This window comes from Mustelus asterias, chromosome 20 (assembly GCF_964213995.1).
Source record: "Mustelus asterias chromosome 20, sMusAst1.hap1.1, whole genome shotgun sequence".
Taxonomy (NCBI): domain Eukaryota; kingdom Metazoa; phylum Chordata; class Chondrichthyes; order Carcharhiniformes; family Triakidae; genus Mustelus; species Mustelus asterias.
Genome location: NC_135820.1, coordinates 52,505,453 through 52,531,703, shown reverse-complemented (window position 1 = coordinate 52,531,703; position 26,251 = coordinate 52,505,453). Strand labels below are relative to the sequence as shown.

General features: G+C 42.2%; 1 protein-coding gene across 1 annotated transcript in view; it reads left to right on the top strand.

Annotated features, from left to right (window-relative positions):
* The first annotated feature begins 5,415 nt into the window (after positions 1-5,415).
* The window catches only part of kcnb1 (potassium voltage-gated channel, Shab-related subfamily, member 1), a 310,311-nt gene continuing 289,475 nt past the window's right edge, over positions 5,416-26,251 (top strand). The window contains exon 1 of the mRNA XM_078236065.1: positions 5,416-5,982. Within this exon, the coding sequence (XP_078092191.1) occupies positions 5,416-5,982 (567 nt within the window). The remainder of the gene's footprint in view (positions 5,983-26,251) is intronic.

Sequence of the window (26,251 nt, the reverse complement as noted above, 5' to 3'; positions counted from 1 at the left end):
TCTCCTTTAATGTATAATGATATCCCAGGGTGCTTTCACAGAGACATAATCAAATCAACATCAAGGCCAGGAAGAAGAGATGAGGAGAGGTGGCTAAGATGGTAGGTTTTAAGAAGAGCTTTAAAGAAGGTGAAGAGGGGAATGGATTTACAAAGAGAATCCAAGGGGTAGGAGCTAGATACATGATGGCACATACTTGGCAAAGGGTGGAGAAGATGTACCAGTCAGAGGAATGGGGAACTCTGGAGGTGGTTTAGGGCTCAAGAATATTACAGAGATAAGGAAGGGCACAACCATGAAGGATGTAAATACAAGGATGAGAATTTTAGTTTTGAGTCACTGGGAGTGTCGGACAGTAAGGAAGGGTGATGAGTGAGCAGGACTTGATGCAGCATAGGCTATAGACAGCAAACTTTTAGAGCAGTTGCGGTTTACAAGGTGAAGAATGGAAGGCTATCCGGGTGGATTTGCATATTCAAGTCTGGCAGTGACAAAGGGACAGTTGACGGTTTCAACAGGAAATGGGCTGATGTGGGGCGGAGACAGGCAATATTGTGCAGTAGCTGCTTAGCCTGATGGAAAATATTTCAGGTCAAATAGGATGCAGATTGCAAGCAGTCCACTTCAGCCAAAATCAATGGCCAGCACTGGGATGGAATCAATGCTGAGGATATGGAGTTTGCATTGGGGGTCAAAAACAATGGCTTCAGTCTTCCAAATGTCTAACTGGAATAAATTGTGGCCCATCTAGAACTGGATGTTGAGCCAGCAATCTGACCACACAGAGACGAGGGAAAAGGTGAGAGAGATGGTGGAGAGTTACACTCTATACGTGTGGAAATTGACCGTGTGTCTAAGGACGATTTTGCCTAGAGGCCACACATCGATGAGAAAGAGAGGGCTAAGGATGTATGTTTGGGACTCTCCCGAGCAGCAGTTCCAACACTATTTCAGACATTGCTCGGGATGCTCTGACTATGATTCGATGAATAAGTGTAACCAAGCAAGAGATGTCCCACTGAGCTAGGCAGCTGTGCAGAGAGATTGAAGGAGGGTGATATGACCCTGTAACAAATACTGCAGTGAGGTCAATGGGAACAAGCAAGAATATTGCAACTAGATCATAGTCAGAAAAGGATATAATTTGGGCTTTATCCTTTTAATTATGGAGAAAGTTGTCTTATTTCATCTTGAGCTGTGGTTATTCTATGGCACCAACCTGTGACCAATGGCGACAATGACTGGTTCTCACCAAAATCCTATTCATATTGCTAATTGTGAATTATCACTCTCCCCATTACATGAGAGAGATCTACACATACTTAATACACGTGGAGCTCAGACACCCATGAGAAGACAGACTGAGAACATTTATTTCTTTTTTAACTGCTTCAGTTTACTAAATGCTCCAGATATGCGATGGACTATAAGCACTTTGGTTCGACACCATCCTGGTGGCAGCAAACTCAAAGTACGGTGGCAGCAAGCTCGAAGTACAGTGGCACAGTGGTTAGCACTGCTGCCTCATAGCTCCAAGGACTCTGATTCAATTCCAGCTTTGGCTGACTGTGCGGAGTGTGCACGTTCTCCCCGTGTCTGTGTGGGTTTCCCCTGGGTGCTCAGGTTTCCTTCCATAGTCTGAAAGATGTGCTGGTTAAGTGCATTGGCCATGTTAAATTCTCCCTCAGTGTAGCCAAACAGGCGCTTCTGAAGTGTGGCGACTAAAGGGTTTTCACAATAACTTCATTGCCGCGTTAGTGTCAGCCTATTTGTGACACTAAACTTAAAGCAGCCGCCAGAAGGGGATGGCCATGCTGTGTGTATCACACTGGAGTTAGATCAGAAGCTGACCCTGGAACTGCATTGTCCCGTTTTATTTGGGCGGGGGGGGTAGGGTGGGGTCGGAGGAGAAAAGAATCGGGAAATACGATCAAGCGGATGATAGTCCTTATAAAGGTCAGAGGGACTTATCAGACCTCCACCTTGGGCTATAGTTCCTATAACTCTCTAAACTTCCCGGGGAAATGCAATGATAGCAAGTGCAGTGGGGGATGAAATTAAAACCAAATCTGATACACAGGATGCGAAACCTTAATAGTAAATCTGAAATCAGTAAGAACCTTTTCGGTAAAACTGAAGCCGGTTTTGAGGAGTTGATTGTAAACCTGTAGGTGCCGCTATTTCCTCTCATTATCTCCCAGATTAAGGACCTTCTTAATTCAGGAAGAATCCAGGGATGAAGGAACCTTTGCAGAAACAGACTAGACTTGTTGATTTCCATTGACAGACAGCGGAAATAAATTAGGAAAGCCGTCCACGGATCACGGCATTATTTGGACCCTGGAGGAGGGGGGAGAGGTCGAAAAGAAAACCGAAGTGGATGGTAAAACGTGCAGCTGAGAGCCGGGCAGGAGCTGGGCAGATCTATGTTTATTCCTCGGTGCTGTTACGAAGCCGTTTCCATCTCTAAAACAGCTCGTGTTAATCCAGTAGGATTCTATTTCCAAAACAGCAAGAGCTTTTACACAAGGTTCGTAAAAAAAAGAAATGATTCTTACATCATCTCCGGCTAATTTTAGGCTATGGACATAATCTCCGCGTTTGATGGGTTTAAAAAAAGATATTATTACTGTAATCGGCAGGGTAAGTAACAGATGTGCATGTTTAAGATGCCGGCTTTATCCACTGCAGTTAAAACGTTATTTTAAAAAAAAATTAGCTCACGTTTATTTATTTCAAGAAACCCATGGCACCTCCAGCCACCCGGTTCAGACTCGGTGGCGACCCAATTGTAAAGATAAACAATGCAATGGCAATTGGACATCAATTAAACAGAACGCCACTTCCATTCCGTTGTTAGTGAGGATTTAGAGCAGCTATTATATTGGGGGGAAGGGGGGTTGAATGGTCTATTTTTTTTGCCAAATTGCCCTTTCGTTATCAACCTTGCTCTGCGAATCTCCATCAGAAACGATGGCGGAAATGGGTTGTTATCTGGGGGGGACTGAGCAACAAGAGAGCTTCTCCACACACACACACACAGGTACATTCAACACGGCCAGAGAGTTTAAACAGAGGGATACATCTCTCCAAGTGGCCTCTTATGAAAACTTCGCCGCCAGGAATTCACATATTAATGCTAATTAATAAGCCGAATGCAGAACGTAAACTTAAGAAGACAAGGAGATTTTGCCAGGGAAGATTGGGCAGGAGTGAAGATCCGATTGGAAGTTGGCGTTCGGGTTCGAGCTTTGATGGGGGGGGGGGGGGGGCATTAGTCTGGGTTTCAAATCACTCGCCTGCAATGCCATACTTGGACATCATTTGTCCATTTTAAAATTACACAAAAGTGGTCAGTGAGTGCCACCCTCGCCCCCATCACCCAATGCTGCCAGGGTGACTGCAGCGTTCGAAATCTGTTCTGACATAACCAATGAATCAAATTCATCTCGCACAGTGGCAGCCTTTTGTTTTTGTTGCTGCTCAGACTGGCCAGGGTGTTGAAGTACCTTTTTTGTATATAAAAATAACGTGTTAGTCTCCTCACTCCGAACGTGTTTGGGAAACATCCCATTTGTTATTATTTTGGCCCACACTCTGGCAGTTCTTGAGAACCCTGTCCATTTCTCACCCAGCTGGCCTGACCACATTCACACATCAGATCTGTGAATTCCTGGCGGCGAAGTTTTCAAAAGAGGCCACTTGGAGAGATTTATCCCTCTGTTTTAAAGGGTTGTTTCACCTCCCTGGCCAGTGTTGAATGTACCTGTGTGTGAGGGAGGGGCGGGGGGGAGAAGCTCTCAGTTCCTTCCCCAAATGACATCCCATTTCCACCACGTTTCTGATGGAGATTCGCAGAGTAAGATTGATAACAAGAAGGCAATTTGGCCAAAAGAAAGAGACCATTCAGCCCCATTCTCCCCCATATAATAGCTGCTCTGAATCCTCACCTACAATGGAATGGAAGTGGCGTTCTGTTTGGGGGGGAAAATGCACATTCACACAATTGCAGGGGAGAAGGCCGCGTCTTCTTAAATTTGCACCCAATTTAAACCCGGCTCCCGGGCAGGGAGGGGGACTGGAATATACAAACTGTTAAACTAACTGGGGGAAATAAACAATAAAATGGCACTAACTTTGGTTAAGGGATGTGGGGGCAGCATGGATCTGTCATCTTGAGATGGAAACTCATAGGATATCTTTGGCAATTAGGAGCAAGTTGACTTCGGGGTTTTTTGAGGACTCTGCCAGCCACGTGGTGGACATTGTACAGAAATGTCTTCAATTCCTCGAGGAGATGAAAACATCGCGGTGTCTTTAAAGAGACAGCGATGGTTTATATTTTTTGACGTACGTGGGCAGACTTCAATATTATTTAAATATGTACACAACAGTGGCTCGCAATACCTCCGAGGCTGGCTTCCAAACAGCATGTCAATGCGGCTGCTTATTGTATAAGTTTTAAAATATATATATATTCAAAACACAGCTTCATCCTTAACAATAACAAATCGGGAGAGAAATAAAACTAGTAATTTTAAAATGCATTAGCTCTCCGGTGGCTCTCTGTCAGGTTTAATGTGTAGTCAATGTTATTTCGGTTTTTACATTGCAGATACAGGCTGCTGTTGAATCAGGTGAAAGGCAAAACAGCAGGTTTATGAGTGGAAACCAAAATTGTCATCAACGTCCCTGAGAAGCAGCTTACCAGGGGGGCTGAAATCTAGAGTTGCAGCAGATTTTATTTAAACCCAACAATATTGACGTAAAGGCAAGATCAGCAAATGAGCTTTATTTCTCGACTAAGACCTGGCAGGGTCTGTGATCTGCAATGAAATGATGGTTACCTGTTAGAATCTTGCCATTTGTTGATGGGGATAAGTTGGAGGAGTTTGTGGGCTTCTCAGTGTGTAATGTGATTCCCCTCCACCCCATCCCCTCCTCCTGCCCCAGCTAGGTGTGTGCTGCCCTGCAGAAGCTGCCCTGTGGCTGCGCTGCCTTTCAGCTCCGGCATGTGGACAGCTCTCACTGGCCTCCTGCCGCAACACGGGCTCTGGCCATTGGGAGCTCGCCTGCTCAGAGAGAGAGAGAGAGAGCAATCTGTCCCCTTGAGCAGATTAAACGAGCTATTTGTTTGACTGATTAATGGATAAAGCAGCGCGCCCGCTCTACCTGACACCGCGCTAAAGAGGGATGCACTTGCTCCGTTTTGTAGGTCATTTGGATCTGAGAAACCTATTGGATCTCACTACCAAATACCTTTATTTCCCCAGCTTCGAGAATGGATGCACAAACGGCCAGATGAAAAGCCCCTTGCACTGAGTCCTGACAAAACCTGGGCAGTTCATGTGATCTGTTAAATTCAGCCTTCCTGAAGAGACACAGCAACATAACAACAACAAAAAACTGGAAAAAATGCCCGCGGGAATAAACAGAGGGGAATCTCGATCGACCTCCTCCCTGCCTCCGGATCCCATGGAGATCATCCGGAGTAAGGCGTGTTCCAGAAGGGTAAAGCTCAACGTTGGGGGGCTTGCACATGAAGTACTTTGGAGAACCTTGGACAGGTTGCCCCGGACGCGGCTGGGTAAGCTTCGAGATTGCAATACTCACGAGTCCCTGATGGAAAGCTGTGATGATTACAATCTGGAGGGAAACGAATACTTTTTTGACCGTCACCCCGGGGCTTTTACGTCGATTTTGAATTTTTACCGCACGGGCAAGTTGCATATGATGGAAGAGATGTGCGCCTTGTCCTTCAGTCAGGAGCTGGACTACTGGGGGATAGACGAGATCTACCTGGAGTCCTGTTGTCAGGCCAGGTACCATCAGAAAAAGGAGCAGATGAACGAGGAACTGAAACGAGAAGCGGAAACGATGAGGGACAGAGAGGGAGAAGAGTTTGATAACACCTTCTGTGCAGAGAAAAGGAAGAAACTATGGGACCTTTTAGAGAAGCCCAGCTCCTCGATGGCTGCCAAGGTAATCACCCTTTGGTAAATTTTTTGCACGCTTTGAATTCCAGAATAATTGTTCCATTCAACCTAATTCGGGACAGGTAGATTTTCAAAATTGCATGGTATCTGGCGCAGTATGGCAGCCGTTTGAAGATGAAATGATAATTCGAGTAAATCTAGATTGACAGTTCATCCAACGTAATCTATAATAGAATATTGTGCTATGAGAGATATAAAGAACAGGTAAATGTAATAGCTGCCCCACATTTAAAAATGTGCAAGACTTCTTTAAATCATTGTAATTAGTTACTTTCAGGATTCGGTCAGACTTCTAGATTGCACTTGTTTGGTTCAAAGATACTTAATGTCCTCACCACACAAACGCTGGCACAAGACAGCGATTTGAAGACTGTTTGATAGAGGGACCTGTTTATGCAGCTGTCAGCCACAATATTCTGTTGTCCGCTTTGCGCGTTTAACTGATTTATTAAATTATTTCCTGGGAGCAATCAAATCATGCCTGAATTGACTTTAGAAAGTGCTTTGCACCATATGATCGGCTGTGAATTTCAATGAGTGTGCTTTCATTGTCCTTGGTGAAAGGACCTAACCTGGATTGCTCCAACCTTGTTTGGGGAACTCCTGTTGGAAAGGATTTTCCAGCATCGTTCTGGTCTCAATGTTTAGGGAAGTTTCTTGAACTTGGAGCGGAATAGAAGTATCTAATCTAATGTGTACACTTGTCCTCTGTTTCAATGTTCGTACCGTGTTGACTTTGTCTTCTCCAATTAATGTCAAATATATTGTAGTGAGATGCCTAAATAACTGAGCAAGGGTTGATGATATTAGAGATGGCAAGCCAATCTCATGAGAATAGATGATTCGGTGGCCATGTTAATCTTGTGCTCTACTACTCCCAACCTCACAGTGGGCAAAAGCTAATCCAGTGCAGAGGACAACCGAAGGCCAGTGAATTATTGAGGATGATCACTGTACTGTCTAAGAATCAATTGTTTAAATTGTGTATAACTTCAATCCTTAGACCTGTTTGAACAAATTTTCTATATATCAATCTGCTATTTCCAAATTAAAATATAAATAGTTTAAAAACATCTGCATAAACTGCAGTTTTAGAGCATCAACCTTCTAATGAATTTGAAGTGTTTGGAGCACATTGCTACTGGTATGTTGCAAAAAGAGTTGCAATTTCATACGCTGATGTGCAGACAATATCAAAAAGTCTTTTTAAATAAATTAGATAGGCAATCAATGATAGTGATCATTAATTTAAAATAACAATGAATTAATTCAGTGGAAAGTATGATAAGGAAGATGGGTATTATCTACTGTCTCAACTGTTTAATTAGTGACTACTCTTTCAGTCAGCAGTACTACATTAGTTTTTAATAATAACCATTAAGAAAATAAAATAGAATAGTAATACAGCGTTATCTATTAAGTTCAACAAGACTGCGTCTTCCATGAACCAGGTAGAATTTGCTCTGGGATGGAGTTAATATACTGAGATTTCCCTGGAAGGAAATCAGGATCCCCAAAAGTAACTGACTGAAACTCCAGGCCATCCATCGGACCCCACAACTTAAATATATATATATCGATAGGTTTGATATGTTTAACAATTTATCAAGTCCAGTGTAATGCTAGGGCAAAAGCATTGGGAAAAGTTGAATTAGATAGAGATGGAAAAAGGTTCATCTGGGGCTTCAGTTCAATTCAGGCAGATGGTACTTGTCTAGGAGTTTAATTAGCATGAAGCAGTATTAAGTTATGTGTAGTTACTGGTGTGAAACAGACGTACTACTCTAACAGTTCGTAGTGTCATCTCTTATCATCAGTTTTCAAAGCATCAAACTATCCCATGTTCATTTTTATACTTTACTACATTTTATATTTTCATTAGGACAGATTCTGCAGCTTATTGCAAATGCATAGGTACATTTTACACCAGCCTGAGCTGCCTCATTAATCCTGTTACCAATTTTATGAATTTATTAACATGTGCATATTTGACATTTTAGTTAATACTTTTATCCTTTCTTTCCTATTAACACGTTTGTTGCTGTGTGTGTGCGTACAGGCACAACTGTCAGTTTATCTGCCTCACTCTTGTTTAATTTATACCGTTACACTGCACCTTCTTTGTTGATTTACCTTGAAAGTGTCATTCTTTTCATCTGTGAATTCTAAGTTTTTCATATCTATACTTAATAGAATCATATTTAGCTCACAGATGGCCTAATGCTGTACTTTCTTGCACTCTTGTAAAGGGAAAAGAGAACATATTGCTGCAGGAGTTATGTAAATAGATTTATTTTTGTGGAATCTTCAGAGTGGACATAGATGTAACAGAGTTTGGGATGTCAATATTTAGATTTTCTCAAAGGAAAAGGTACAATTGCAAGGTGGAGCATTTATATCTGAGAGCTATCTTGGACAGTGTTTCAGGAAAGGCTGCGTTTGCCTGTGATTTATTGCATGTGTATCAAAGGTCATGTTTCCCAAATAAATGTCTACCTCTGATTTATACTTGAAATAGATTGATGTCCATTCTCTATAACTTCATCATCCAGAATATGTTTAGTGCAACAAAGTGCATTTCATAGCTTTCCTTCGCTCTTGATCAGAGCAGTCCCTTCTATGTAGGTTAATATTCTGTATAATTTTCCAGTTTCCTGATTTTTTTTCTAATTAGGTTTTGACAGAAAATAATTACAATGTAAATTAGGAAAATCAACTGAAACAAACAGAATGATGAATTACTTACTGCAACAGTAAAATGCACAAAAGATTCTCAGTAATTTAAATCTAGGAAAAAATAGTAAATTTTATAAGTACAACCTCAAATGCCAAACTTAAAGTTTAAACATACCTTTAGCAACAGATGCATTGAATTTGAAGGTTTTCAAAACCCTGATCAACATAGAGAGTAACATTCAATGGAACAAAATAAGTTGTTGTATAGCAAATATTTCCAAATGGAATAGGGGTTTTATAACTTCCAAAATGTATCAGGTATTGTAAAGGATATTTTGTGTGAAGGTAGCATATCATCATATTGTGGAGTATGCCATAGGAGAGTGGTTCAGTTCAGTTCAGTTCTGAATTCTGGTTAACTCTGAACTGTGCTGAGTAGGCAGCTGCTATCGGTGGCACTTAGCTGCAGGGAGAGGGGAGAATTAGAAGGGACAAGTCATGGCAGCATTGGCACTATGTGGTTCTCCTGGTGACATGTTTTGGGTACCCTGGTAATATATTCTGGAAGTATGGCTTGTCTTCACAATTTGCAGCAGAGGTGTGATAAATCACACAGCCTTAAAGCAATGAAATTAGACAGACTAGTATGGAAGACTGAGATAGCAGTGATATCAAGACTTTTGTTTGTGTTTAGGGAATATTCATGTGAGTGTTGCATTTTTTAATGTTAAGACAAATAAATTGTTGATTGTAAAGAGTAATTATATAATGATGCCTTTCATTTCTGTCAGCAGTGATCGATTTTTATTGAGGTTAATATTCCATGTATTTTCTTGACATTTTTTCCAATTAAGTCCAATGATTACAACATAAATTAAACATACAGAGAAAACAATTACTTATTGCAAACTGTAAAATGCATAAAAGCTCCAATCTAATTAAAATCCTTAGAAAAAATGCTCTGGTATATTAATACAGCACAGAGGCCTTGTGGCACAATCCATAGTGTCCCTGCCCCGGCCCAGAAATTCCAGGTTCAAGTCCCACCCCTAGACTTGATGGCCAATGAAGGTGAGTTCATAATACTGCCAATAGGTTGAGCACCAACCTGCAAAATCCTTCCAACACACACCAATGGCAGGCCATAAGAGCGGAGGAGACCCCTGATCCCCCATGCTTGGTGCAAAGCGGTGTCCCTCAAACTATAGGCCTTTGTCAACAGGCTAGCAACGTGTTCCAGGAAAAACCTCGCTATGGGAACAGATGAAAATCTGCCTTGTCACCACTAAGTGCGGGAAGAGAAACAGCAGCAACATCATTTGCTGAAATAACTAAATCAATGGACTACATCCTAGGTTTATCAGTCTATGGTTGAAAGGTTTCATCAAACTAATGTGTAAAACTTGATATGTATTCAGTTGTCTATACCAGCAAGCAGTTATTCCTTAACCAATATCACTCAAAACAGATGAACTGACCATCTTTCTAATTGTTGTTGGTGGTATTTTGCTCAAATTGACTGCTGTACATGACTGCCATCCCTGCATAATAACAGTGTAAGCACATTAAAATAGTTTATGTGAAGTGCATTGAAATATTACTCGAGAGACATGATGTGATTTTGATATATGCAGATCTTTCAAGCTATTTATTGTATCTCTTTTGGATGAATGATGTGTAGAGTACAGAAGGTTTGTACCGTTGTTTGCTTTGTATCGAATGACTGTGTGGTGTTGGGCGCTGTTAAGGTTGGTATCGCAATGCTGACAACTATTAACAACCATTATTTATGTCTGTTGTGATGTATCATCTAACAATTTATTGAACCCAATCAAATTGTATCTTTGCCTCAAATAGTACATGTCACCATTGCTCACTATGACAATAGTTAGCAACCTAGCATGGGGCTTAATTCTCCCAAAACATTTCCAAGCAGGAAAACCAGTGAGATTCCTGCTGGGAGGGTCACTGCAATTCAGTTCACAATTCACCCACATTCAGAAGCTTTTTTGGAGTAGAGACCTAAAGACGCTGGCAAGACCGGCTCCTTGGAGATTGGGGCATCAATTTTAAAGGGTGCCCTGATCTCCAGCCAACCCTATTCATCCCGCCCCCCCCCCCCTCCCCCCTGACTCCTACTCACTGGTTAAGACCACCTCCCCCACTCGCTGGCATCAGCTCCCCCCGTTTGCTGGTACCTGCATCCACTCCCAGCATTCCCCCCCCCCCCTCCCCATCCCAAGTGAGCGACACCCCGCTTTGGGATCACCAAAGGGCTTCCCACTTCAGGAGCCTCCCCGTGCCCCCCCGTTTCCCCCCCCTCCTCCAGCAGCCCCCCCCCTACCCTGCCCCATTGAGGCCTCCCCCATGCCCCATCCCCTCTAGCCACCCCCTTCTCTCCTTCAGCTCCCCTTCTGGCATTGCCAGGGTGCAGTGGGCAGTGCCAGCGCACTACACAGCCATTTCCCAGTCCAGCCAGGGGCTTCAATAACCTCCGAGCCCCCCAGTGTGGTCATCACAGCTGCTTTCTGATTTTGGAAATCAGTAGTGAATTGCGTCGGGTTCTTGCTGCCCCCAAGGGTCGGAGAATCCCAGGAGCAGGGAGAATCCAGCTTAAAACCAACAGAGCATATTTAAATGAGGATTTAAATATGCTAATCTGGTTCACGTCCTTGTCCAGGGTGCAGTATGTTGGATCTCCTAAACCTTTACACAAATTACCAAGTAATATAAACTTGAGTTAACTGATTAAAGGCTAAAATTATTTAATCAGTATTGTATCCACATTTTACATTAAAATGATCAAACATGTGATAGATATTTTCACTCTATTCCACAGAAACATATTGATTTTTTATACAAAAGCACAAACTGGAGATGCAAGAAATCTGAAATAAAAGCAGAAATACTCAGCAGGTCAGGCAGCATCTGTGGCGAGAGAAACAAAGCTAACGTTTCAGGTGGATGATTTTTCGCCACAACTTGAAAACATAGAGGTGGAGCAGGTTTTAAGCAAACACAGAGGCTGGGAAAAAGGGAAGGGTGGAAAGGATGAAAGAGAATTTATGCGGTAGCATGGAAACCAGGAGAAATTAAATGACAAAAGGGATGGATGGTGATGTAAGGAAAAAGGAGATAGTAAGGGGACAAGTAAATTAACAAGAGATGGGTCCAAGGGAGATGTGGATGAGAATAACAACGATATGGCCAACAGCTGCCATCTAAAAAGTGGGGGCAAAGGTTATGAAATTGTTGACTCCAATGTCACAAATGCCAGAAGGTTGTAAAGTGCCAAACCAAAAGATGAGGCACCGTTCCTTAAGCTTGCATAGAGCTTCACTAGAACAGGTAAAGGACAGAGAGGTCAGATGGGAGCAGAGAAGAGAAGTAAAATGACAGGTGACTGGAAGGTTAGGGTTATGCTGTTCATAGAATCAAAGAATCCCTACAGTGCAGAAGGAGGTAATTCAGCCCATTGAGTCTGCACCAACTCTCTGATAGAGATTCATACCCAGGTCCACCCCCTGCCCTATTTCCATAACCCCACGCATTTGCCCCTCTAATCCCATGTAACCCACATGTATCTTGAGACACTAAGGGGCAATTTAGCGTGGCCAGTCCACCGAACCTGCAAATCTTTGGACTGTGGGAGGAAACCAGAGTACCTGAAGGAAACCCATGCAGACACAGGGGAGAACTCCACACAGACAGTCACCCAAGGCTGGAATCGAACCCAGGTCCCTGATGCTGTGAGGCAGCAGTGCTAACCACAGTGCCACCATGCTGCTGATGAACTGAATGGAGATACTCTGAAATGACTCCCAAGGTTCAGGGTGGCCTTTAATATCTGATCCAAATTCTTCATGGAGGGGAAAAAGGACCAGTTAATTTATCACGCTCCGTTTAAGATCATGTTGAAGTTTCCTGAAGATTATAATATAGCGCCCCTCACATAATTAGGGATCTGATAATTATTTATGCCACAGATTTGCCTGACTGAGTTGTTTTTTTTCCCAAAAGTTCAAAACGTATCTGACCAAAGTGGAATATTTCCTGCATTTATGTTACCGGAGTAGTTCCTGTGGATGATTGATGAACCAGAGGGATGTCAGTGTGCACTTGATTTTACCAGCATTCTGGAGATTCTATTTGGAGTTGCAGTATGTTTGCAAAGTTGCAACTGACCTACATTTGCTATTGTGCTTCTGACTAAAGTACCAGTTCAATTAAAACTGGTAATTGTATGAGAAGAAGCATTACTTTTTAACTCAAGAGAAATAAGTTAGTTTGAACATTGCGCTGGGGACCATTTCAGCACATATTTTGCCATGCAGTAGAACTCCTGATATGTCATTGAAGGAGTAATCTGCAAAACTGCCATTATAGTGATTTTAATTATTAACAGCATGACTTAGACAAAGGTACATTCTCAGCAAATACCCGGTTGCAAGCTCTCACTTTTTGAATTCACACATGCCAGTTATGTCATTTTTTTTGGCATTTTGTGAAATTCAGTCTTTATTGCAGCAGCATTTGAGAATTGATGAACTGTAATTTTGTGAAGCAGTTTAATTCCATCAGAGTAGCAACGTCTGAAGTAGAAAGTGGTGAGGGCAGCAGTCAATGGAATTAAACTGGTAACTCTACAGGCTGGTCAGAAAGAATGAGCTGTCTCCTCTTTCGCTTTTACCAATAATTCATGTTAATGTAATAATGAAAATAATGGCAGTATTTAGCACTAAATGTTCAAATTCTTTCAAAGAAACTGAACTCTCCTATTAACACCTCCATTATTGTTTGAATCATAATTCACTTAACTCAGTGAATAATATTTATCATTCACTTAAGTATGTTGGTATATTGTGACTTTTGCAGAATTTAAAATCAGTTAGAGTGAATGTGGTTTTTTTTCAGTAAAATAAATTAAATCCCAGTTTTTTTGCATAGAGAAACCATCGTAATTTCTGCAGTGTCTTACTTAATGGAAAGGGTCCAGGACATGAAAGGGTGCAGAGGCGATTTACAAGGATGTTGCCTGGAATGAGTGGCATGCCTTATGAGGAAAGGCTGAGGGAGCTCGGTCTTTTCTCCTTGGAGAGACGTAGGATGAGAGGACATCCAATAGAGGTATATAAGATGTTGAGAGGCATAGATCAGTGGACTCTCAGAGGCTTTTTCCCAGGGTGGAAATGGCTGCTACAAGAGGACACAGGTTTAAGGTGCTGGGGGGTAGGTACAGGGGAGACGTTAGGGGTAAGTTTTTCACACAGAGGGTGGTGGGCGAGTGGAATCGGCTGCCGTCAGTGGTGGTGGAGGCAAACTCAATAGGGTCTTTTAAGAGACTCCTGGATGAGTACATGGAACTTAATAGGATTGAGGGTTATAGGTAAGCCTATATATAGGCCTAGGTAGGTAGGGACATGATAGCTCCCAAGAGGTCAATGGGGAATCACTGATTGAGCTTCCTGTGGGGTTTGTTGAGTATGAGTTCCCTTGGTAATAGGCGATGGTCTGCCCGGCCTAAACTCATTGCCTGAGCCTTTTATTAGGCAGGCCCAGTCTGGGCCTGCTGTACTGCAGTCCCGGGCAGGGACTAGTGTGTGTACACCATGGCGGTGGTTTTACTTTGCATTCTGTAATAAACTATGTTCCTTTCCATTTGGGCTTCCTGAGTCATTAAATTGGTGATGAGAAACAAGAAAAGTTTTGGATAGCCTTGCCCTTCAATGATCCCGGTAATACAGAGATGGGGAAATAATGAAAATGCTGCTGTTTGGGAAACTGGAAATTTATGATGTGGGTGTGGAGGATTGGCCCCACTACTCTGAAATATTAAGATATTTCTTCTGGGCAAATAAGATAGAAGGGGATGACTGGCAAAAAGTCAGCTTTCTGACCACTTGTGGGGCCCCAACTTTCAGCATCATAAAAAGTTTAACCTACCCAGTAGCCCCAGATTCAAAATGATGAATTGGTAGAGATATTAGACCACCACGACCCTACTCCGTCTGTTATATTGCAATGCTACAGGTTTAACACAGCGATTACACTCCCTGGAAAATGAGTCACTGAATTCTTGTTGCGATTGCGGAAATTGGCAGAACACTGTGAGTACACATCAGCACTTCCGGAAATGTTAAGGGATCGTTTCGTTTAGTATGTGGAATTAATAACATTGCAACCCAAAGGAGGCTACTAACTGGACATCAAGAAAGTCAAAGAACTGACCCCTTCTCATGGAAAGGTGGAAAAAAGAGCCCGGGAGCTTCAGGAATCCATACTGCAGAACCATGTCTCCAGTGGATAACGCTCATACCGCCCACTTGCTGCCAAGAAAGGGCGATTGGAGTCGGAGGTTCCAGAACTAGATGCAAAGTCTTCTCAATACAATACAATGAGGAGCTAGCACATTCAGGCTGCACTTGTAGTCATAGGGTCCGCCACAGACAAGGCTACTGAAACAGGCAAAATACGTACCACCCAGGCCAAAGGGCAAAGCCACCTCAGGACAGGGCTTTACAAATAAAGCCAGCCTGAGAACAAGGAATTGATGCAGCTAAATTGCATCACCGCACCCAAAGTGGCTCCAATCAGAATTACATTGCTGATAAATGGCCACCCCCTAGACATGGAGGTAAACACAGGAGCCGCTGTACGTATTATTGGGAAGCAAACCTTTTGGCAACTCTGATTGGGAATCTTGTCTTTAAGCCTGCCACATAAATGGGGGAGCCTTTACATATTATTGGGACCACTGTAACCCCAGTTACGCACGGGTAATAGACAGTCTGACTCCCGATGATAGTGGTGCAAGAACCAACCTTTTGGTAAGGGACCGGCTACAGACGATCTGCCTGGATTGGCAACAGACCTTTAAAATGAGTACTGGAAGTCTGTACAAAGTCATTGGAAAGTATCCTAAAGAGTTCCAAGTGCTAGGGCCAAGATCTATGTGGACCCAGAGGCCTGACTTAAATAATTAAAGGCACAACCGGTCCCATATGCACTATGTGCCAAAGTAGAGGCCAAATTGGAACATCTAGAGGCACTTGGCATTATAAGCCCAGTACAATTTGCTGAATGGACCATGCCAGCACTCCCAGTTTTAAAACCTGACAATTCAGTCCATCCCTGCGGGGGTTACAAATTGACAGTCAACAGAACCTCCCGCTTAGACAGATAACTTATGCTACACATAGAAGACTTGTATGCAAAGCCGGCTGGGGCGGCGGGGGGTGTCACATGTTTTCCAAATTAGACATGAGCCACACCCACCTCCAACTGGAGCTTGGGTATCATCCAGAAAGCATGTCACTATAAACACTCACAAAGGACTGTATGAGTATTCTCGCTTGCCCTTTGGGGTGTCTTCGGCTTGTGCCATTTTACGTTGGAGAACATCTTTCAAGGGGTGCCCGGAGTGGCAGTCTGACTGGATGACATTTTAATCTCAGGAACTACAGCAAAGGAACATTTGCAGAGTTTGGAGGAGGTCTTAGGGCTTTTTTTTATGGTGGCATTCAATTGAAAAGGGAAAATGTGTGTTCCAGGTAAATAAGGTGACATACCTCGGGTATAGAGTTGACAAGGATGGATTACACCCTATCGAAGAGAAGGTGAAGGCCATAAACGTGGCTCTGACTCCCAAGGAAGACAACAGTGTTGAAGCCTTTCCTCGGTCTTATAAAATACCAAGCAGGGACTAGTATGTGTATACCATAGTAATGGTTTTACTTTGCATTTCAATTGGATTTGAAATTCCAATCCAGTCAAATTTCCTGAGTTATTACAGGAAGGTTTGGTAAAACCTTTGGAATGAATAGATGGAGGGAAGGAGAGCATAGTTGGGAATTTTATCTAGCCAATGCCCTCTACTCTTGGAGATGTCAATTCATACTTGAAATAACTCCCAAAGTCTTTAATATCTGATCCAAATTCTTCATGTGTGAGTTGAGCAGTGACGTTCCACAGGGCTAATTGACTGTGAGGTTATTATTTAATCCTATTCCCCTCGACATCTGCGCGCATATTTCCCAACAGAGGGTTTAACTGGCCTTTGGCTTGGGAATCCTGGATGATTTGCCCCGTTGTAACGCAGAGGTCTGAGGCCAGTTGAGCTGCCACTAACCTTCCCCCAGGAAATTAGTTTGTTCAACATTGGTTCAAACTGGGAATATTCTAAATTCTATCAGTTTTGTGCTGCTTTTACGAACTGAAGCTTGCTGGTGTTTTTCTAATCCACACCATGTTCACCTATTAAATCAGACAACCTCTCTCAAATTCTGCATTTGCCACCTTATGGCTAATTTTAGCTGTGTGTCAATGCATGGGTGCATTTATCAAGTCGACAGCAGCCTTATTCACTCATAGTTCTTTGTAGTTCCTGTTTATTTATATTACTTTTGGATCCAGCGCTGTGACACAAAAATACTAACCCTGAGGATGGTTTATTACTTATGTCATTAATCAGTCATAAGCAGGAAACACAAAAAGCTGCAAAAAATTACGTTGTTAAAGAATACGGATCAATTTGACTTGTGCATCAGTTTTGTGGTTAATTAACATAAAGGCAAACTGTATTTTGTAATTTCTGTTTATTCCAGGTTTGCATGCTGGCTTTACTTGCTGTGTGTGGTACTATGTTCAGAAGTCATTAAAGTTTATTTACTAGTGTCACAAGTGGGCTTGCATTAACACTGCAATGAAGTTACTGTGAAAATCTCCAGTCGCCACACTCCGGCCCTGTCCAGGTACACTGAGGGAGAATTTAGCATGGCTAATGCACCTAACCAGCACATCTTTTGGACTGTGGGAGGGAACCGGAACACCCGGAGGAAACCCACGTAAACAAGGGGAGAACATGCAGACTCCTCATAGGCAGTGACCCAGGCTGGGAGTCGAACCCAGATCCCTGGCACTGTGAGGCAGTAGTGCTAATGTTTGTGACTGAGGAAATATGAACCTGCACCCTCTAAGCATAATTAATCTGAACTACCATTACCAGTTGCTCGAACCTGGCTGCTCTTGATAAATCCAAATGCTGCAATACAACACCTATCTTTCATCAGGTACACACTGGGCAAAATGTCAATTTAAGAACACAAACCTTATTCAGATTTGGGTGCTCACTGAAGTGTGTATAATGCTATTTGTGCAATGTGGCCATTAGGCTGAGAAACAAATTAGCACTGTGTATATAGTTATGTATCTTGGCTTATAATCAGTTCCATCTGCCACTAACAAACATCTACTTTTTGTGGAACTGAAATTAGACTCAATTTTAGAAACATGATTTGAATTTTGTCCAACTATAATTTACATTTGAATTACTATGATTGGGTTTTCTGTATCCAACTGGAAGCCATAATAAGTTATTGAAAAGCCTGTTTACAAAGCGGAGCGCATAATGAATGTGTATGTACTTTGAAGCATGTATGTTGTTCTTCATGTTAACATCATTTAGTTAACTCATGTCTGATACAGAATAGTTCTTGTAAATATACGGAGAAAATAATTACTTAAATATCCACTTTTACCGTGGACGTGTTTACCTACCATGGTTGTCAACTGACTTATCAAGATCATTGCTGGGCAGGTGATTATATCTAATCATGTCATGGACAATTTTAAGGTGTTACCTTTTATTGCCCATGATCATTTATGTTTATATGAGAGTGTGTGTGTGTGCGTTTCCTTGCTCTTGGAGTGAGTGAGTTAATTTTAAATAACCAAGCAGCAAGCTTTTTGTATTTAAAAAGGAAAAAGTTTAATTTATTTTTCACACTCTTGCCCTGGAGGTTATTAAAGAAACTATGTTTGATTTCACTTACTTGATTTATTATTGTCACATGTATTGGGATAAGTGAAAAGTATCGTATAATGCAAGCTATACAGACAAAACTATACAGACATAGGCTAGAATTTAACTGCCTCGCCTGCCCCGGAATCGAGGTGGGCAAGGCTCGCAGAACGGAATTCTCCATTGGCCTCAGGTGGGATTTTACGAGCCTCGCCCGAGTGAGGTCGTAAAATACCAGCCATAGTATTGCAGTTGCAGATAGTGTGTTGAGAAAGATCAGCTTAATATAAGGTAGGTCCATTCAAAAGGCAGCAGGGAAGAGCTGTTCTTGAGTCAGTTGGTATGTGTTTTCAGACTTTTGTATCTTTGTCGCGATGGAAGAAGGTGGAAGAGAGAATGTCTGGGGTGCGCGGGGTCCTTAATTATGCTGGCTGCTTTCCCGAGGCAGGAGGAAGTGTAGACGGAGTCAATGGATGGGAGGCAGGTTTGTGTGATGGACTGGGCTATATTCATGACCCTTTGTAGTTTCTTGTGGTCTTGGTTAGAGCAGGAGCCATACCAAGCTTATTTCCGTAAAGGATGCTTTCTATGGTGCATCTGTAAAACTTGGTGATCGTCGCAGCGGACATGCCAAATTTTCTTATTCACATGCTCACACACACACCAAAACATGATTTTGTCCAACTATAATTTACATTGGAATTAAAATAATACTTATATAAAAAGAAACTTATAAAAGTGGGAGGGATGCACGGTAGCACAATGGTTAGCACTGCTGTTTCACAGCGCCAGCGGCCCGGGTTCGATTCCCGGCTTGGGTCACTGTCGGTGTGGAGTTTGCACGTTCTCCCCGTGTCTGCGTGGGTTTCCTCCGGGTGCTCCGGTTTCCTCCCACAATCTGAAAGACGTGCTGGTTAGGTGAATTGACCCGAACAGGTGCCGGACTGTGGCGACTAGGGGAATTTCACAGTAACTTCATTGCAGTGTGAATGTAAGCCTTACTTGTGACTAATAAATAAATTTTTTTTAAAACTTTAAGATCTCAGTCTCTGTTTTGATTCATGCCTGTTGTTTGAAAATCACGTTTGTACATTGTCTGAAGGGAAGGCTTTGAAATTGGGGGAAGTAGGGCAGAAAATCCCACCCACTGTATCATGTGATCTATTATCAGTGTCAAATCATGGTCCAAATGAGGTGCTGTGGCAATCCCATTCGGCAGTTGGATTCTTTCTGCCACCTGTGGCCTCAATATCCTGAAACCTCTTGTTTCTTGAATCACAAATTCACAGTTTTTACAATGAAGGTGTCAGTGGAGTTTCAATCATTTCCTGGTCTGAAGAATGTTGAGTCAGTATCAGAAAGAATGTATATGTCCTCTCAAAAGATAAACACAGGCTCATCCACAAATCTGACTGGCTGCTCTTTGAGCTGTCTGAATACTTAGTCTTTAAAAAATGCAGTCTATTAAAAACACACTTTTTATGATTTATAATAGTGTTATGACGCACTGTCCTGACACATAATACCATAAATACCACACAGCATGCCTTTTCTGTTTGTTTCTCCATTGCTCCTTCTCTCATTGTCTTCACAGTTTAAATCTTTGCTTTGATAGCTTTTTAATTAGATTACTTCAATTAGTGGTCTAATCCGTGTAGATTGATGAGATCATCATACCACACATAATGAACAATGGCATAAAGTTAGAGTTGAAAAAAAAATCTGGTTCAACAATACCTGAAAAGGATGAGAAACGATAGTCGTGAGGGGAGATTTGAGGTATTGTGACTGTTTTCATTTGGACAGAAGGCAAAGATGAGAATTAATGGTGCCTTTCTTTTATTATTTTTAAGCATTTTACTGAGCTGACTAAGTAAAGATTGGGAATCAGCGATGAGGACTTCTCAATTTAAAACTTGGTGGGAACTCGGTTAGCTAACCTGCTGGTAACATTGCATTTGCCCATCCAATTCTAATTCTTCATTGCTTTCCTCTCTGTTTCATTTCATTCTTTGATCCAGTTGCAACTCTGTCCTTCCCTGCAGCCAAGTCATCAATAACATTGCTGCCTGTTATAGCCTTTTAAGACATAGTTACTTCAGTAACAATGCTTCCTAAATGTACCACTACTTTAGATAAGTTCAACTACTTGTCAAATGGAGAACAACTTAAGTTCCTTACCAGCACAATATGCCAGATCAAAATAAAGGAAACTTAGTACAGTTGCTCACCAATTATCTTTAAGGAATAGATTGAAAGTAGCAAATCAGTAACTGCATGCACCCCTGTCATGGTAGTGGTCATTTGGTTAGTTTCGTAAGAACGATTGATGTCTGAAATTAACTGTTGTAGGAACAGAATGCAACACACCATGTTTTTCATTCTCTCCTGGTATTAATTTCTGAAATTATTATTAATTCATTATTAATTAATTAATATTATTAATTTCCAGTATTAATATCTGGAATTAGCAATCTATTGATGACCATGAAACCATTGCCGCTTGTCGAAAAATCCATCTGGTTCACTAGTGTCCTATAGGGAAATAAATCTGCCGTCCTTACCTGGTCAGGTCTACTTGTGACTCCAGAACCACGGCATTGTAGTTGATTCTTAACTAATTGCTCTTGTGTAAATAGGGATGGGCAATAAATGCTGGTCAGCCAGCGACGACCATGTCCCATAAATGAATGATTAAAAAAATGATCCTCCTTTGCCTAACACAACAATAAGATCAATAGTTTGCAAATATTAGTACTCTCTGCCCTCATTTCAGAAGGACCATGTAAACCCCCAAAGGAATAATAGCACTTCCATGGCAGAAATTTGTGCTATCTGCATGCAGCAACAAAATTCAGATGCTATTATGTGAATAAACATTTGGATTTTGTTGTATTTTATGGTACAGTAAGAAGTCTCACAACATCAGGTTAAAGTCCAACAGGTTTATTTGGAATCACGAGCTTTCAGGGCGCTGCTCCTTCCTCAGGTGACTCACTTGATGAAGGAGCAACACTCCGAAAGCTCATGATTCCAAATAAACCTGTTGGACTTTAAGCTGATGTTGTGAGACTTCTTACTGGGCCCACCCCAGTCCAATACCGGCATCTCCCCATCATATTTTATGATAAGTGGAAAGGATGGCCTTCTGATCCCTGCACGAAGTCCCAGAGTAAAAGTCTATGAATTAGTAAATCTTGGTCAAGTTTGAGGTTTTGTGGTGATGCCAAACCAGCACTAAATGATCATGTTGCTGGTGGAAACCAAGCACAACCTTTTTGGAATGTTGATTGTGATTTTTTTTATTGTCTCTATCAGTATGTGCGCATTGGTTCAATAACCAGCACCTGGATTATTAAACACGGAACTTACTGCGTTACTGGATTTCTAACTAATAATGGTGCAAGATATTTTAGAGTTAGTCTTTTGGGGGCAAAAAGCAGCAGCACACAATTCTTTTATATCTGTTTTGGAATAAACAAATTGAAACATTAGAAATTACATTAAAAGTGTGTTTGAATATCACAATTGTTTTCAATTACTCGCTTTAATTGAATTAAAATTTTCCCGCAATGAAAATGCACCTGACTGTTTTCAGTCTTCATTGTAGTTTCCTGTGATTGAGTGAGGGCCAAGTTTGATTTCTTTTCATCCTTCATATCACCAAGTTATAAAACTCTCATTGCTGCTCTCACCATAAAACATACAACCATTTTTACAATAAATGTCATATTAAAGCTTTTTTTATTGAACATTAATATTACTATCGAGTTTCTTGGAAACACCATCTAATACGCTGACTAGCTCAGGTGTCAGAGTGTAGTACAACCACACTGGTGAGAACATGCATGGAATTTTAAATCTGTTGCATTTATTTTTATTTGCCTTTCTTTAAATAATATCGAAAATCAATGAATAGTGTTACCAAATCATTGAAACAGATGGCTGTCATATATAGATCACAGATCTCAAACTATAATTAATGGAGGAGACAATTGGAACTACAAAACCTCGAATAATTCATCACTCATCAACTGATGATCAAAGTAACTGGTCAGAAAATGATGTGAAACCTCAGGAGCGATTCTCCCAAAAGTGCTGAATTGTTGGGAAAACTTCTAGATCACGACTGTTTTTTCAGGGCAGCTTCACACTTGAATCCCTGCACTCTGTGCAGAGGTCACAATCGGGAATCTTATTAAAAACTCGGGGGGCGGGGCCTATTCATGCCGGAGTCTGACAGCTCTGGAACTCTGCACGTGCGTAGTAGCCCTGATCGCTGACCAGCCCGGGACCCCCCACAGTGCTACCCCCCCCCCAAACCCCCCCACAGCCCGATAGTGGTCCCCCCCTTGGGCAGGGCCGGGGACACAGGCTGGCATTGCCAGGGTGCCCATGCCCAGGGGGCACCACCCCCTGCCACCCGACCCCCAGGAGGGCCCCGATTGCCCCCCCCCCCCTTCATTCTGGTGAGGTCTCCCCTAGTTCCCAAACGTGGGGAGCTACTCTAAACCTCGCCGGAATGAAGTACTGGCGGGGTGGGAGATTGTATCAGGACCGGCAAGTTCCCGATAATGACGTGCAAAACATATTTAAACTACATTTTAAAAAGATTCAAATGACTTACCTGTCTTCCGGCTGGTTTCCAGCGTGGTCTGGACTGTGACTATTCTCCGGCTCTGGGAGACATGCATGCATTCCCGGCGCATGCGCAAATACCAGAAAAAGGCCGACGACGCAATTCTCCCGACCGGACTTGCCAGAAAAGTTGCAGGTCGCAATGGGAGAATCGGGCCCTTCATTTCTACTAGGTTATACCACTGGTGTCATTCTTATTCCATTCCCAGTCTCACAAAGGTTCTAGAAAGTGTTATTAATACACTCACGTTTGATTAAAGCATGTGGCATTCTCTTCCTTTGAACCTGTCTTCTGTACTGTTAAAAATTACAAAAAAATGCAGAGTCAGTATTGGCATTGCTGTGTTTTTGTAACATTTAGAAATCAAATCTGCCAAGTGAAAATAATTGTCTCTCTCTATCATATTCATAGAATCCCTGCAGAAGAGGCCATTCAGCCTATCAAGTCTGCACCAACTCTCTGACAGAGCATCTTACCCAGCCTCTCCCCCACACCATCCCCATAACCCCACACATTTCCCATGGCTAATCCATCAAACATACACATTTTGGGACACCAAGGGGCAATTTAGTCTGACCAATCCACCTAACCTGCACAGCTTTGGAGTGTGGGAGGAAACTGGAGCACCCAAAGGAAACCCTCGCAGACAACGTAAAATCTCCACATAGACAGTCACCCAAGGCCAGAATTGAACCCAGGTCCCTGGCACTGTGAGGCAGCAGTGCTAACCTCTGTGCCACCATGCCACCCATTCATTAGTTGTGTCTAATTGAACATACTAGCATCAATGCAACTGTATTTTATTTGCCAGCTTGAGAGCACATCTCTTTGGTAATGTATCAAGAATAAAGCAAACATTCTAACTGTAGCCTCTTTTAAACATTTGCACGAATGGTGTCAATCTTAACTCAGTCATAGCACTTCCTCTGAGTCAAAAGGTTGTTTGTTGAAGACTCACCCCAGAGACTTCAGCACATAATCTGTGCTGGCACATCTTGCTGAGGGTGTGGACTGTTGTGTCACCTTTTGGCTAAAGCATTAAACCTAGAGCTCGTCTGCCCTTTCAGGTGGATGGAACTCATCTCATGGCACTATTCAAAGAAAAACATATGAGTTCTCCCAGTGTTCTGGCCAACATTTTGCCACCCTGCACACTCAGAACTGATAATCTGGTCACCTTTGTCATTGCTATTGTGGGAATCCTGTGCATAATGTAATTGTACCAATGGGATGTTTTTATTGCATTTCTGTCTCTTTTCCTTAATGGCTTCACTAAATAATTTTGAAAAACCAGAGTCCAAGTTGAAAGGGTGTGAAGAGAAAGAAATTACAATATTGTGATTGTGCATCTGTTCAATTTGTGTTAGATAAGCATTACGAAGTCGATGAGGTGGGAGAAGGACTTTGGGATCAGAGCAGATACTTAGCTTTCTCCATGCCTTCAGTCTAACAAAATGTACACACTTGCATTTTGAAGGTTCAATATAGCCCAATCCATCACGCAAACCAGCCTCCCAACCATTGTCTACACTTCCCGGCAAAGCAGCGAGCATAATTAAGGACCCCACGCACCCCGGACATTCTCTCTTCCGCCTTCTTCTGTCGGGAAAAAGATACAAAGATCTGAGGTCACGTACCAACTGACTCAAGAACGGCTTCTTCCCTGCTGACGTCAAACTCCTAAATGGACCTACCTTGAATTAAGTTGATCTTTCTCTACACCCTAGCTATGACTGTAACACTACATTCTGCACTCTCTCTTTTCCTTCTCTATGAGCGGCATGTTCTGTCTGTATAGCGTGCAAGAAACACTACTTTTCACTGTATACTAATACATGTGACAATAATAAGTCAAATCAAATCAAATAAATATCAGAGAGAAAGCAAAACTGTATTTTGAGTAGCAAGGCTTCTTTGGAACTGAAACATAAGAGGCAGATTTTAGTCCAATCAAGAAAAGGGGAAGAAGGGAAAAATCAAGTAAAAGACATTAAGGCCAGAATGTTATGCAGGCCCAAGAGATTAAAGAAACAAAGTCTGTGTAAATAGCAAAGTGTGTGCGGTGGTTGATAAAGTGAGAGAAAGTGTAAGAAAATCCTGGGGGTCAGGTATGAAATTAAAATAGAGTTGAAAATGGTCACAGCTCTGAAGAAGAGTCATACGGACTCAAAACAATAATTCATGGAGGAGACAACTGGAACTAAAATGCTTAGAATAATTCATCTCCAGCTTCTGCGGTATTTTGCTTCCATTGAAAATTGGGATGTAGCAGAGGCCTGAATTTCCTGATCAATTTCCAGGCCTGAAGTTTGAGGAGTGTCCAGCAGAAAGATGGAATATTGTTCCTGAATCTGACATTAAGCTTCTTTGGAACTGTCAGTGTGGCCTGTGATTGAAAGATCGGCGCAGAATAGAAGGGGAGTTGAGATGGTGAGGAACAGGTCGCTTGGCTTAGGAACAGAACAAAGGTGCATTTGGCTTCTCCACTATGGACTGTGACAGGAACCGATCTGTCCTCACCATTGTTGCTGACTGTTATGTATCTTCAACACTTCTGTTTTTGTTTCAGGATTCCAGCCACTGCTGCTCATTTAGTTGAGTTGAATTTTGAAGTTAATTTATGGTCGGACAGTTGGAACAGGCCAATGCAAATTGCTTACAGCTCTGAAACAGATCTCTTAGTTTCTGACAGTCAAAGACAAATAACCAAAAAAAGTAGTTTGGCACAGTTTCCCTCCTCATTTGTGATTCGCTTTCTTTTTTCAAAACAATTTTGAATCCTGAAATCAGGAAAAGCTCCTTTGAGTGAAATGTATGTCAAGCAGAGCGTGAAGGTGGGGAAAGGCCTTTGGTTTCTTGTGGGCAGCTTTGGTGGAGGTGAGCGTGGTATCAAATGGCAGTCATGGGAAGTGGCTGGACTGTAGAGTTAGGTGAGTACCCATGTAGCATAAGATGGAGTTGAGGGGTTGAGAGGACCATTGAAAAGGGGGGAAGGACATTGTAGCGATGGGAACATGAGGGGGTGGTAAGAAGGGGGAATGGATAATAGTAGGATTACACTTAGGGCAGGATTTTCTGCCTCCTGCGGTGTGTTTTCTGAAGGTGGAGGCAACTGGCCATTGGCCGCCGGTGGGGCTGGAA